Here is a 14393-nt window from a genome sequence, read left to right on the forward strand (position 1 = left end):
CACAGGCTCCGGACACACAGGCTCAGCGGTCATGGCTCACGGGCCTAGCCGCTCCACGGCATGTGGGATCTTCCCGGACCGGGGCACGAACCCGCGTCCCCTGCATTGGCAGGCGGACTCTCAACCACTACACCACCAGGGAAGCCCTAGGAAAATGTTCTTGAGTAATATCATTAAATATTTGTTCTGTTCACTGTGTTGGTTTTTCTTCTTTGAAGGGAATTCAATTTTACATATATTGGATCTTCTCTGCCCACTTTCTCTAATCCTTTTTAATCCTTTCCTTACTTTGGTTTCATTTTCTTTGATTTCTTCTTTTCTACTTTGTGCTCCTGTGTTTTCTTCATCATCTATCCTCCATTTTGCTCCTTCCCATTTCATCTTATACCTGTGATGGCTTTGTTCCTCTCTTCCACTTGTTTCCTGAATCCCGATACCTCACGTTTTAGTGCCTCCTGTTTTCTTACCATTTTCCTTGAGTTCTGGCACTTGTTTGTGGTGATCCTTAATGATTGTTTCCTAGCTTTTTCTTTTTCTTTTTTTTTTTTAATTCACGGTAAATTTTTCATCTGTTCTGTGACGACATTATTCCGGTGAATGTTCTTCATCTATTACGTTTAGTAAAATTTTGTTCTCTTTCTCACCTCAATGAATATAATATCTTTGTATCGATGCTGTGTCAACTTTCTATTCATAACTCCCCATGGAATGAGTCTTATGTTACTCACCCAGCTTTCCCAGTAGGCCCCTGCAGAAAGTGACTTTGCTGACATTTTCTGAGCTATAAACCCTCTCTCCCTCATGTTCTGTGCCTCTAGTTTCATGTAAGGAATCTATTTGCCACTTCAAAGTAAACTGCTTATGTTTATTGGCATTTCCTAAGATCTGTTACCCTGAGCTATTCTGCTATCACTTCTGTGACATCACTGTTCTTCCTACATCTAGAGTTTCCACTCCTTTTCACCCTTTTGTTCTCAGATCATGCAGTTGTTTCCTTGTTGCTTTGTAAAACACCATGGAGGGGACTTCCCTGGTGACACAGTGGTTAAGAATCCAACTGCCAATGCAGGGAACACGGGTTTGATCCCTGGTCCGGGAAGATCCCACATGCCACGGAGCAACTAAGCCCGTGCACCACAACTACTGAGCCTGCGCTCTAGAGCCTGGAAGCCACAACTACTGAGACCACATGCCACAACTACTGAAGCCCGCATGCCAAGAACCCATGCTCCACAACAAGAGAAGCCACTACTCGCCACAACTAGAGAAAGCCCGCGTGCAGCAACAAAGACCCAACACAGCCAAAACTAAAAAAATAAATAAATAAATTTATAAAAAAGCAAACAAAGAAACACCATGGAGGAAAGGAAGGAAATTGCCAACTCACACTGCCAACTCACCACAAAAGTCTCCACATATGATTTTTTTAAAAGAGGTAGCAAGAATATTATTTTTTTAAAGAAAAAAACTTCAAAAGTACAACTTAATACACAAAATAAACTTACTTTAAGAGTTCATCCCTCTCTGTCTTCCGTGCAAACACTATATCACTGCATTTGTTCTGGAACCTGATGAGTATTTCAGTCAGCTCATTGTAAAACTATGAGCAAAGAACAAAAACACAAGTGATAAACCAGAACAATTTTTAATCTAAGAGGAACACAATCTAAAGCTCCTTTGTCAATAACAGTTAAAGCTAAAGAGCTAAAATCCTCTGCATGAGAGACAGTCATACCACTTAAGTCCAGTTACTTAACATTAAATATGACCTAAGATTCCCTAAGAAAATAAAAAATAATAAAATCATCGTTAGAAAGCACTGTCACCAAAAATTAAGTGGCAACAAGTTAAAAGTTTCATGATCATGAACAAGTTCCCAATTCCTAGAGAAAAGTCAACTTCTTAATAAAGACTCTAAACCTATTTAAGTGGACGTATTAGGTTTGCACATTCACTTCAGAAGTGCAGGCATCATTTCAGAAACCCTCAGAAGAATTTCCAAAGGCACTCTGGTGAGTTTTCTCAGCTTATCTATTTCAACAAAGCATTTTAAACCGAATTAAAATGGCATTTTACTATCCTCTCTCTTTGGAAGGCTTTGGCAGTATTTGTATGCTCTCTTCAGAGGGTTTTACATTATATCTACCATATTTACATCGAGATAACTTTATTAAGTGATCATTATGGAGTTAAAGTACCAAAAGGAATTATGTATTTGAAAAACTTAAAAATCACTTGTTCCCTCAAAAGCAAAGTAATTGGTAAAAACAAATATAAGCATTTCCCTAAAATATTTAAAGGAAAGGCAAGAAAATACTTAAACATATTTAGTAAGCACTCTGAGTCATAAGCAGATCACAAATCTATCATAATCCACACCACCAGTACAGAATATAAAAGCCATACACACCCCCTTCCCCACCACATACCGGCTTTGACTACTACTCCTGTTCCCTCATAATTCACTCAGATTGGCCAACTTTCTACCCACCAATAAAGTGTCACTGACCTTTTGACCTCTCTGTGCTAATTCCTGCTACCTGAAATGAATGTCTACACACCCTCTTTCTGCCTGGTGAAATATAAAATTCATTCTGCAAAGTTCCCATGAAATACTCCCACCTTCATTAAGCTTTCTCCCATTTATACCAAAGCTCTCAGGAGCCAAAGTCATTAAAGATAAGAAATTCAAGACTGAATGATTTGGTCCAACTGGAAATACCAATTAACTTCCCAAACTATATCCTCACATCCACACTGGTTAGTTAGCTCTTGTTTCTTTTATGCTTCATACCTTTGTGCCCTCCTTCAAATTAGCTACAAGTTCAACAAAGTTGTCATATGCAGCAGCTAAATTCTTCAAAACTTCTTCTCTTAAATTAGCGTCATTGTTAGACTGTTTCATTTTTGAAAATTCCTGGTGTGAGACCTTGTTAAAAGAAAGATTTATGCAGTTATACTTATTTATCAAGTTACTATAACTCATAACATTTGTACTGATACTTTCCCAACTATGAAAATCATATATGATTTCATGCAGTTATTACTAGATATTTACCTAATATATTCCTTTTGGAGTAACACAGTACTTTACAGCTTTCCTTAAGTAAAAAATACTACAAATTCAGTGAGCATGAAAATATAACCAATAACGTTTACAGATTTCTATTAATATGCAACATTTGCAAAAAACACAATCCTAAATGGATACAGATTTAGTCCAGGTTTATCCTTCCTGTAATTTTTTTAATAAAAATCTTATTAAAGTATATAAACTTTACCTGAATATTTTTAAGAAGTCCTTCTTGTTTCTTTAGAGATTCTTGGACTTTAGTTGTAAGACCCCCATAGATTCGATCCAGTTCAGTAACAGAAATAGCTTCTTCATTTATCACACCATCTTGAGCCAGAGCAGTCAAAAATTTGCTTGTCATGTCAAAATTCACTGATTTCAGGTCATTCTCCAGCCCCTCTCTTTCCTTCTTTACTTCATCAAGATTTGTCAGTAAGGATTTTAAGACATTTACAACCTAAACAATTTTAAAAACTTAGTTTAATTGCCCAAAAAACAGAAGCCAATTTCAAGAAAGGACTTATATACAAAGGTTCACCATGGTCAGAGAGAGACGATCTCTCAGAGAGCCAAGTATAAATTGTACATCAGGTTTATTTAGATACAGACATTGCTGTACCTTTAGTGGATTCAGATTACAACAGCAGCAGCAATAATGATAACAGATCTACTGAACATCTATTATGTGCCAGGCACTGTCCTAAACACTTTACAAATATAATTTAATGTATTCCTTACAATACCCCATAGGGTATATATTTATTACCTCTATTCCACAGATGGAGAAATTGTGTCCCAGAAAAATTAAGTTAACATGCCTAAGGTTACACAGCTACTAAAAGGAGCAGAGGTGAAATCTGAGACCTAAGTCTGCCTAACTCCAAACTAATCTCTTAACCTCGCTACACTATACTGCATCCTTGTCACAAGGTAGACAAGGTATACATATATATTTAATATTTATTTTATTTATTTATTTTTTGGCTGCCTCGGGTCTTAGCTGCAGCATGTGGGATCTTCACTGCAGCACACGAGATTCTCTCTAGTTGTGGCGTGTGGGTTTTCTCTCTCTAGTTGTGGCACGTGGGCTCCAGTGTGTGGGCTCTGTAGTTTGCGGCACACCGGCGCTCTAGTTGAAGCGCGCGGGCTTAGCTGCCCCGGGGCATGTGGGATCTTAGTTCCCTGACCAGGGATTGAACCCATGTCCTCTGCATTGGAAGACAGATTCTTTACCACTGGACTACTAGGGAAGTCCCCAGAAGGTTTGTTTTTGTCAAGTAAAGAGATACCCTATTTTGCCGACCTAGCGAGACTGAGAGAGAGAGAGACATCGAGACAGAAACAGAGATACGGATATACAGAGAGAGCACTCAAGAGAGACAGACAGACAGAAAGCTATAAGCTGTATGTTTCTTTTATATCCTGGGAGAGAAAGAGCGGGCGGGTTCTGTATCTCTCTTCGCATGAGTTCTGCCTCTTACTTGGTCCAGGCAGTCTCTGACTAACACCCGCATGATTCATAAACACCCCGTTGTAGTAATAGTGTTAGAGTGTTCAAGCACTCCCTAAGGCCACACATGAGCTGCCCCCTTTCACTCACATCTCTTCACACTTCTGCTAGGACCAGCAGGGAGAACAGCAACCCCAAGCCCCCTATTCTGCTTGCCCCAGGGATGCTCATAGAAAGAAAGTGGGGAAAGACAAAGGAAGAAGGGGCTTGTCCATGAACCCCATCTACACCCCTGTCTGTCTTCTTACCAGCAGCACTTCCAGCTCCAAGGATCTGCTCACCTACTGCCTGTTTCTAAGAAGCTCTGTCCGGCTCTTCAGTCCACGGCCTTAGTTAGCTGCCTGACAAGAGGGTCCAGAGCGACCTTCCCATGTGAAAACCAAAGACCTGAGGAAAAGTCTCAAGTTTCTTCTACATTTTGGCCTCTGTTACTACCGTATCTCCTAAGTGTCCTTCCTATCTTAAATTCAGTCTCTTAACATGCAGAGCAGTGCAAAGAAATGGTCTTAGAGGTCCAAGAAGTATCAAACCACAGACACTCTAAAAGGAAGGAAGAGGAGACAGAATCACACCTGGATGGACATGGCAAAGTCTATTAAAGGGATCTAGTAGAATTTGATGTTAGACAAAGTGTAGCTTCATTGTTAGACTGTTTCATTTTTGAAAATTCCTGGTGTGAGACCTTGTTAAAAGAAAGATTTATGCAGTTATACTTATTTATCAAGTTACTATAACTCATAACATTTGTACTGATACTTTCCCAACTATGAAAATCATATATGATTTCATGCAGTTATTACTAGATATTTACCTAATATATTCCTTTTGGAGTAACACAGTACTTTACAGCTTTCCTTAAGTAAAAAATACTACAAATTCAGTGGGCATGAAAATATAACCAATAACGTTTACAGATTTCTATTAATATGCAACATTTGCAAAAAACACAATCCTAAATGGATACAGATTTAGTCCAGGTTTATCCTTCCTGTAATTTTTTTAATAAAAATCTTATTAAAGTATATAAACTTTACCTGAATATTTTTAAGAAGTCCTTCTTGTTTCTTTAGAGATTCTTGGACTTTAGTTGTAAGACCCCCATAGATTCGATCCAGTTCAGTAACAGAAATAGCTTCTTCATTTATCACACCATCTTGAGCCAGAGCAGTCAAAAATTTGCTTGTCATGTCAAAATTCACTGATTTCAGGTCATTCTCCAGCCCCTCTCTTTCCTTCTTTACTTCATCAAGATTTGTCAGTAAGGATTTTAAGACATTTACAACCTAAACAATTTTAAAAACTTAGTTTAATTGCCCAAAAAACAGAAGCCAATTTCAAGAAAGGACTTATATACAAAGGTTCACCATGGTCAGAGAGAGACGATCTCTCAGAGAGCCAAGTATAAATTGTACATCAGGTTTATTTAGATACAGACATTGCTGTACCTTTAGTGGATTCAGATTACAACAGCAGCAGCAATAATGATAACAGATCTACTGAACATCTATTATGTGCCAGGCACTGTCCTAAACACTTTACAAATATAATTTAATGTATTCCTTACAATACCCCATAGGGTATATATTTATTACCTCTATTCCACAGATGGAGAAATTGTGTCCCAGAAAAATTAAGTTAACATGCCTAAGGTTACACAGCTACTAAAAGGAGCAGAGGTGAAATCTGAGACCTAAGTCTGCCTAACTCCAAACTAATCTCTTAACCTCGCTACACTATACTGCATCCTTGTCACAAGGTAGACAAGGTATACATATATATTTAATATTTATTTTATTTATTTATTTTTTGGCTGCCTCGGGTCTTAGCTGCAGCATGTGGGATCTTCACTGCAGCACACGAGATTCTCTCTAGTTGTGGCGTGTGGGTTTTCTCTCTCTAGTTGTGGCACGTGGGCTCCAGTGTGTGGGCTCTGTAGTTTGCGGCACACCGGCGCTCTAGTTGAAGCGCGCGGGCTTAGCTGCCCCGGGGCATGTGGGATCTTAGTTCCCTGACCAGGGATTGAACCCATGTCCTCTGCATTGGAAGACAGATTCTTTACCACTGGACTACTAGGGAAGTCCCCAGAAGGTTTGTTTTTGTCAAGTAAAGAGATACCCTATTTTGCCGACCTAGCGAGACTGAGAGAGAGAGAGACATGGAGACAGAAACAGAGATACGGATATACAGAGAGAGCACTCAAGAGAGACAGACAGACAGAAAGCTATAAGCTGTATGTTTCTTTTATATCCTGGGAGAGAAAGAGCGGGCGGGTTCTGTATCTCTCTTCGCATGAGTTCTGCCTCTTACTTGGTCCAGGCAGTCTCTGACTAACACCCGCATGATTCATAAACACCCCGTTGTAGTAATAGTGTTAGAGTGTTCAAGCACTCCCTAAGGCCACACATGAGCTGCCCCCTTTCACTCACATCTCTTCACACTTCTGCTAGGACCAGCAGGGAGAACAGCAACCCCAAGCCCCCTATTCTGCTTGCCCCAGGGATGCTCATAGAAAGAAAGTGGGGAAAGACAAAGGAAGAAGGGGCTTGTCCATGAACCCCATCTACACCCCTGTCTGTCTTCTTACCAGCAGCACTTCCAGCTCCAAGGATCTGCTCACCTACTGCCTGTTTCTAAGAAGCTCTGTCCGGCTCTTCAGTCCACGGCCTTAGTTAGCTGCCTGACAAGAGGGTCCAGAGCGACCTTCCCATGTGAAAACCAAAGACCTGAGGAAAAGTCTCAAGTTTCTTCTACATTTTGGCCTCTGTTACTACCGTATCTCCTAAGTGTCCTTCCTATCTTAAATTCAGTCTCTTAACATGCAGAGCAGTGCAAAGAAATGGTCTTAGAGGTCCAAGAAGTATCAAACCACAGACACTCTAAAAGGAAGGAAGAGGAGACAGAATCACACCTGGATGGACATGGCAAAGTCTATTAAAGGGATCTAGTAGAATTTGATGTTAGACAAAGTGGAGCAAAGTCTTGCTTCCAAATGACTTCCAGGACTTACTGTTAAATGAAAAAATGTACAAAAGCGTTATGTATGGTATGTCGCATTTTGAGTGAGAAGGGAAATCAGAATATAAAGCTATACACACACATAATATATGATATGTATCTGTGTGCATATGTATTTTTCACAAAAATAAAAGCACTAAGCACAAACCAAAAACTAACGAATATTGCTACTTACATAGAGCAGATGGGAACAAGGTAGAAAGAAAAGGAGTGAGATTTCTCTGCATGAACCTTTTGAATCATGAACATTCTTTTACACATCCAAAACACAAAATTAAATCAAAATGTGAATACAGAAACAAATGAAACTAGTTGTCTAGCAAAGTGAAATATGATGACATAGAAAAAAATACTTCAACTCTGACTACACTCCCTTAGTGAATATAATGGGCTTAGTTACTGTGTAACCAAGGGCAGTTTACCTGGAAAACTCAATTTTCTCATCTGCAAAACAATAATAATAATAGTACCTATATGTCAGGACTGTTGTAAAGACTGAAATAATCCATATAAAGTGCTCAGTGTAATTTCTAACATAGGCTAAGTGTTCAGTCAGTAGTAGCCATTATTATTAACTGTTAGTTAGGTTTCATGGTTTAACTCTATACTTCATGTGCATCGTGGACTAAAGAGGCTTAGGCATCTAAGCACTCAGATAAGAACAGAGTAACAACAAGGAACAGACCAAGAATTAAGTATCCCTTATTTTGCTGAATTATAACTATTTCTGTAACTGTGTGACACATTTTGTATTGGGGGGATATAACAGCATATAAATTTGAAAAGGCTGTGATAGTTTTATCTGTTGGCATATTTAAACTGATAATGGAACCTCAACCATGACTATGACCCTATGTGAAGGTTGCTTGGCTACTAGGAGAGTAAGAAATGTCATTTTCCTCTATATATAAGTTACGTCTAACAAAAGTTAGAAAATGTTTAAGTAGCCAAGTGAAATAAAGCTGGGGGAGAAATAGGAATATGCAGAATTGGTCTTAAAAAATAGTCTAGTAAACAAAGCTGAGTCCAGGCAGTCTCTGACTAACACCCGCATGATTCATAAACACCCCGTTGTAGTAATAGTGTTAGAGTGTTCAAGCACTCCCTAAGGCCACACATGAGCTGCCCCCTTTCACTCACATCTCTTCACACTTCTGCTAGGACCAGCAGGGAGAACAGCAACCCCAAGCCCCCTATTCTGCTTGCCCCAGGGATGCTCATAGAAAGAAAGTGGGGAAAGACAAAGGAAGAAGGGGCTTGTCCATGAACCCCATCTACACCCCTGTCTGTCTTCTTACCAGCAGCACTTCCAGCTCCAAGGATCTGCTCACCTACTGCCTGTTTCTAAGAAGCTCTGTCCGGCTCTTCAGTCCACGGCCTTAGTTAGCTGCCTGACAAGAGGGTCCAGAGCGACCTTCCCATGTGAAAACCAAAGACCTGAGGAAAAGTCTCAAGTTTCTTCTACATTTTGGCCTCTGTTACTACCGTATCTCCTAAGTGTCCTTCCTATCTTAAATTCAGTCTCTTAACATGCAGAGCAGTGCAAAGAAATGGTCTTAGAGGTCCAAGAAGTATCAAACCACAGACACTCTAAAAGGAAGGAAGAGGAGACAGAATCACACCTGGATGGACATGGCAAAGTCTATTAAAGGGATCTAGTAGAATTTGATGTTAGACAAAGTGGAGCAAAGTCTTGCTTCCAAATGACTTCCAGGACTTACTGTTAAATGAAAAAAGGTACAAAAGCGTTATGTATGGTATGTCGCATTTTGAGTGAGAAGGGAAATCAGAATACAAAGCTATACACACACATAATATATGATATGTATCTGTGTGCATATGTATTTTTCACAAAAATAAAAGCACTAAGCACAAACCAAAAACTAACGAATATTGCTACTTACATAGAGCAGATGGGAACAAGGTAGAAAGAAAAGGAGTGAGATTTCTCTGCATGAACCTTTTGAATCATGAACATTCTTTTACACATCCAAAACACAAAATTAAATCAAAATGTGAATACAGAAACAAATGAAACTAGTTGTCTAGCAAAGTGAAATATGATGACATAGAAAAAAATACTTCAACTCTGACTACACTCCCTTAGTGAATATAATGGGCTTAGTTACTGTGTAACCAAGGGCAGTTTACCTGGAAAACTCAATTTTCTCATCTGCAAAACAATAATAATAATAGTACCTATATGTCAGGACTGTTGTAAAGACTGAAATAATCCATATAAAGTGCTCAGTGTAATTTCTAACATAGGCTAAGTGTTCAGTCAGTAGTAGCCATTATTATTAACTGTTAGTTAGGTTTCATGGTTTAACTCTATACTTCATGTGCATCGTGGACTAAAGAGGCTTAGGCATCTAAGCACTCAGATAAGAACAGAGTAACAACAAGGAACAGACCAAGAATTAAGTATCCCTTATTTTGCTGAATTATAACTATTTCTGTAACTGTGTGACACATTTTGTATTGGGGGGATATAACAGCATATAAATTTGAAAAGGCTGTGATAGTTTTATCTGTTGGCATATTTAAACTGATAATGGAACCTCAACCATGACTATGACCCTATGTGAAGGTTGCTTGGCTACTAGGAGAGTAAGAAATGTCATTTTCCTCTATATATAAGTTACGTCTAACAAAAGTTAGAAAATGTTTAAGTAGCCAAGTGAAATAAAGCTGGGGGAGAAATAGGAATATGCAGAATTGGTCTTAAAAAATAGTCTAGTAAACAAAGCTGAAAGGAACACTATTATCTTGAAATAGATTGTCTCTTACATAGTATAAAAACTAAGATCCTCTAAGTACCTAAAACCAGATGCCCAAACAGAACAAGGACAAATAACTAGTTAGTTGGCCTGTTCATAATGAAAGAAAAAAACAGCCCTACCTGTTATGCTTGGACCTCTTAATAAAACATGTACTTTGTATCACTTTTAATAATCAGCAATTCAAATGGTTAAGTTTTTCTCATAAAAACTCTGGCTAACATGTCACCAACTACAATGACAACTATCTGAAATAGCTTTAATAAACACATGACGTTTGCCTTTTCAGATAAAGGCACATGATGAATGAATATTTAGAACACTGAAAACTGTTGATTACCTCTATGCAGAAAATCTAGTTTCAGTAAAATAACTTCATATTGACTATAAAAGTTTTCTTCCCCTATGTAATACCACTGTGAATTAACAAAGCAGCTATTACTGAATAAAATATCAGTACATGCTCATTCTGATTTTGCTTAGCAAAAACCATTTTTGCTTTTTCTATAGAAAGCAGGAGAATAAAAGGACAAAAGCCATATAAGTTCTGAGTCACGCATGTGACACTACAAAGAAAAAACGGGGATACTAAACAGATGTTTTTTTCTAAAATAAAAAGGGGCCAGAACGTGTTGCTGTTCTATGGGTCTGCAGGCTCTGTTCTTCCCAAGTTAATCTTCTAACCACCTTCCTTTTCTCCCCCACGTCCTCAAAGCATCTAACTGTCAGTGTTCCCTCAGACACCCCTGCCTTGAGATGCAGGCTCTGTGCCCATCCACCAGCGCCATCTTCTCTTCACTTCGGGGGCTGCTTCCACAGAACCTCAGAAGCCGCTCTGGACACACCCACTCACTCAATCTTCTCGGATCCTACACATGTCCACTTTCCTGCCTGTCTATTGTTCTCATAAAAGTGCCAATCTCTTAAGCCTCCTAAGCAAGGAGCTCCAAATGCTGGAACATAAGTACTTTGTCACCTAAATTCTCACAGTATAGTTGTGACACTTTTCAATTTCTACCCTGTATTACAGTAATCCTTGTATACGTCTCATCTTCCACACTGGATCGTGAATTGAAGGTAAAGGCTGGATATTACGTGCATCTAGCACAGTGCCTTACACAGTAGCTATCCATTAAGTCTTGGCTGAGTAAATACATGAAATGCTTCTGTGCAAAGACAAATAAGGAATGACAATGATAACTTCTGAGAACTACTATTCCAGGAAATTCAACCTTTTTCAAGAAGTTTTCAGCACTATCTCTTACCCTTTGGCTTATTTTCCTGTGTGCTTCGGGTCTCCTCTTACCCTCCTACACTACTTCACAGTGTTCAGTCCACACTCTCCCCTTTTGGGACTTAGCGAATCACACGCCCCACTACTGATTTTCTCCTTCCTGTCACCAGTAGAAATTTCATGATGACGTTATCCATTTATTAGATTAACAAGCACACCTTGACAACTTTCCCTTCAGAGGTACTCCCAGTGGAATATGGTGGAAGGTGGTATAGAATGATGTAAGAAACAAAGAATCTGTGGTCAGAAGAGTATCTGGCCAATCCAGTCCTTCCACTTCAAGGAAGTTCCTATACTTCCAAGCCTCTCCCTTTTATAAAATTTGAATTAAACCTGTGAACATATGAGGTACCTAGAATACAGTACCCAGTTCATAGGAGGCATTCAATAAATGGAAATTATTACCACAGGATAGTAGTATTATAAATATAATTACTTTTTACACAGTGTATATATCATGCTACTCTAAAAACAACCACCCCAATGTACATCAGCATTTTTAAAAAGATGCCGTAAGAAAAAAAATTGGTAATTCATTGTATATAATGGCTTGAACATAGTTTTCATAAGCAGATGATCACCCACATCAAAATGCATGTCCTCACCTCGCTGCCCTGCATGGTCTTCGCTGGGTTAGCAGATGGGATGGCAGCATTCAGCTCCAGCTCCGGCTTACACAGAAGTGCAATGGTGTCCCGGTGAGCCTGGTAACGCTCTTTCACCTGTCCATCTGCTTGCACAGCTTTATCCAAAACAGTTCTGAAGTTGCTTCCCTCTGTGGAGGGAAAAAAAAAAATGTTACCAGAGCACAGTATTGATTTTAACAGTAATGTATATAAGCTGGTTGTACTTTTAATTCTGTTCTCCAACTTTACTTGTTTCCCCCTTCTATAAGGCCCAATTCACTAGATAACAGAAACTGAGCTCCTATTAGTCTTTGCATTTTTGGTTTTGGAAAAATGACAAAATCAATTATAAAGCAAAAGCATAGTTAAACGTTAAAATACATTTGCGGTTACTGTCCACCAAATAAAAGCCAATCGACATTAGTCTAATCTTTTCCTACAACTTGTGAATATAGAAAGATAACATTCACTCCAAAAATTGTTACAACTTATTTCAAAAGTATTCCTCTCTCAAAGGATCACTCCTTAAATCTGACTTAAAAGAAAAGCAGATATATTTTTAGAAAAATCTCAATAGTATTCATTACTTTTACGGAGAAATAAAACAAGTCTAGACATCGTTTATCTTAACAAGCACAAAATCTTAATATTCAAAGTCTTAAAAATAATAATTTGGTTTCAGGTTAACTGTTAAAACTCATCTTTTACTACCCACTACTAAATGAAATGAAATTACAAAACCATATATATAATACAATCTCATTTATGTTTTTAAAATATGCATAGAGCTTGGAATAGGAAATGAGTGTTATTACAGATCATTTTAATTTTTACTTTCTTAAGAATTTGAACTTCTCATAATGAACGTGGATTATCTTTGTTATTTTTTGTCTTACACGGAACTGAAGAAAAACACCTGGATTTTCATAATAGCACAGTTTCAATAAAAACACATTTACATCAGAGCCTACTTCAATCAAGCAAAAAACGTGGATCCAAACTGAGAACTTAACTCAAGTCAAAGTCATTTATGCACATTCTTACCTGCTCTTAAGGGCTTATAGAGTTCATTGGATGGTGTCCTTTGCCAGCGTTCCTTGAATTTTGCTCTTAAATCATTGTCAGTTGTTTCTTCTTCATCCAACAGTCTTAATGACTTATAAAAAGAAGGTAAAGCAACAATGAAATACTTCTGGTGTAAAAAATTTAAAACAGTTTTTAGACGATCATACTCAATACAGGTAAGAATTAGTGAGCTCCTACAGTACTGGTTAGAATATAAATTAGTACAGTAATTTCTGTTGCAGAAACCCAAGTTATATTTAACAAAAAATCTTGTAAAAATTTAAGACTAGGTTAGCCATTACCTTACTCAGTAAAATTAAGAAAGAAGACTAAGAGATTATGCACATCCATGTACCAAGACTAAACAAAGATGTTTTTAAGATTAAAACAAATAGAAAGCCTTTAGACCACTGAAACCATAAACAAAACAGAGAGAAAACTGATTAAATCATGAAAATATTTATACTTCACTCCCAATACAACAAACTGAAAATTAACATATTAAAAAAATGCCTTTCTAATGCATAGCTGAGAAGACAGGATAGTAGAGGGCCTGAAACACAAGTGCTAATCCACCAATGGACACAAGTGCTAGAGTCAATGGTATCTGCTAATTCCTGATAGCTTAGAGCAGAGGTCTGCAAACTTTTGTGTCAAACATTAGGGTAAATATTTTAGGCTCTGTGAACTATAGTCTCTGTCACATATTCTTCTTTTCTTTTTTTTTTTACAATTCTCTAAAAGTGGTAAAAATCATCCTTAACTAGTGAACCATATAAAAACAGGCCACAAGGTAGAACTGGCCTACTGTCCATAGTTCACCTACTACACATTCTCTAATGGCTTAGAGTGTGAATTTAACAGAACATGAATAGGAGACAAGAAACACAGGTGGAGTTAATAAGAGGAGGAGGTTAGATCAAGGGAACGATCTTCCCTCAAAATGGGTCACTTCCGGGCTTCGCTGGTGGCTCAGTGGTTGTGCGTCCGCCTGCCGATGCAGGGGAACCGGGTTCGCGTCCCGGTCCGG

At 38.3% G+C, this 14393-nt stretch overlaps 1 protein-coding gene across 2 annotated transcripts in view; it reads right to left on the reverse strand.

The window, feature by feature from the left end:
• Nucleotides 1-14393, reverse strand: part of PDCD6IP (programmed cell death 6 interacting protein) — a 63640-nt gene that overhangs the window by 9250 nt on the left and 39997 nt on the right. For both annotated transcript variants that reach the window (XM_028479670.2, XM_024116532.3), the window contains exons 11-15: nucleotides 13343-13454; nucleotides 12278-12447; nucleotides 5618-5866; nucleotides 2795-2929; nucleotides 1506-1600 (exon numbers count right to left, since the gene is read on the reverse strand). In XM_028479670.2, coding sequence (XP_028335471.1) covers nucleotides 1506-1600; nucleotides 2795-2929; nucleotides 5618-5866; nucleotides 12278-12447; nucleotides 13343-13454 — 761 coding nt within the window. The remainder of the gene's footprint in view (nucleotides 1-1505; nucleotides 1601-2794; nucleotides 2930-5617; nucleotides 5867-12277; nucleotides 12448-13342; nucleotides 13455-14393) is intronic.

The sequence above is a fragment of the Physeter macrocephalus genome, chromosome 18, assembly GCF_002837175.3.
Source record: "Physeter macrocephalus isolate SW-GA chromosome 18, ASM283717v5, whole genome shotgun sequence".
In the NCBI taxonomy this organism is placed as follows: Eukaryota; Metazoa; Chordata; class Mammalia; order Artiodactyla; family Physeteridae; genus Physeter; species Physeter macrocephalus.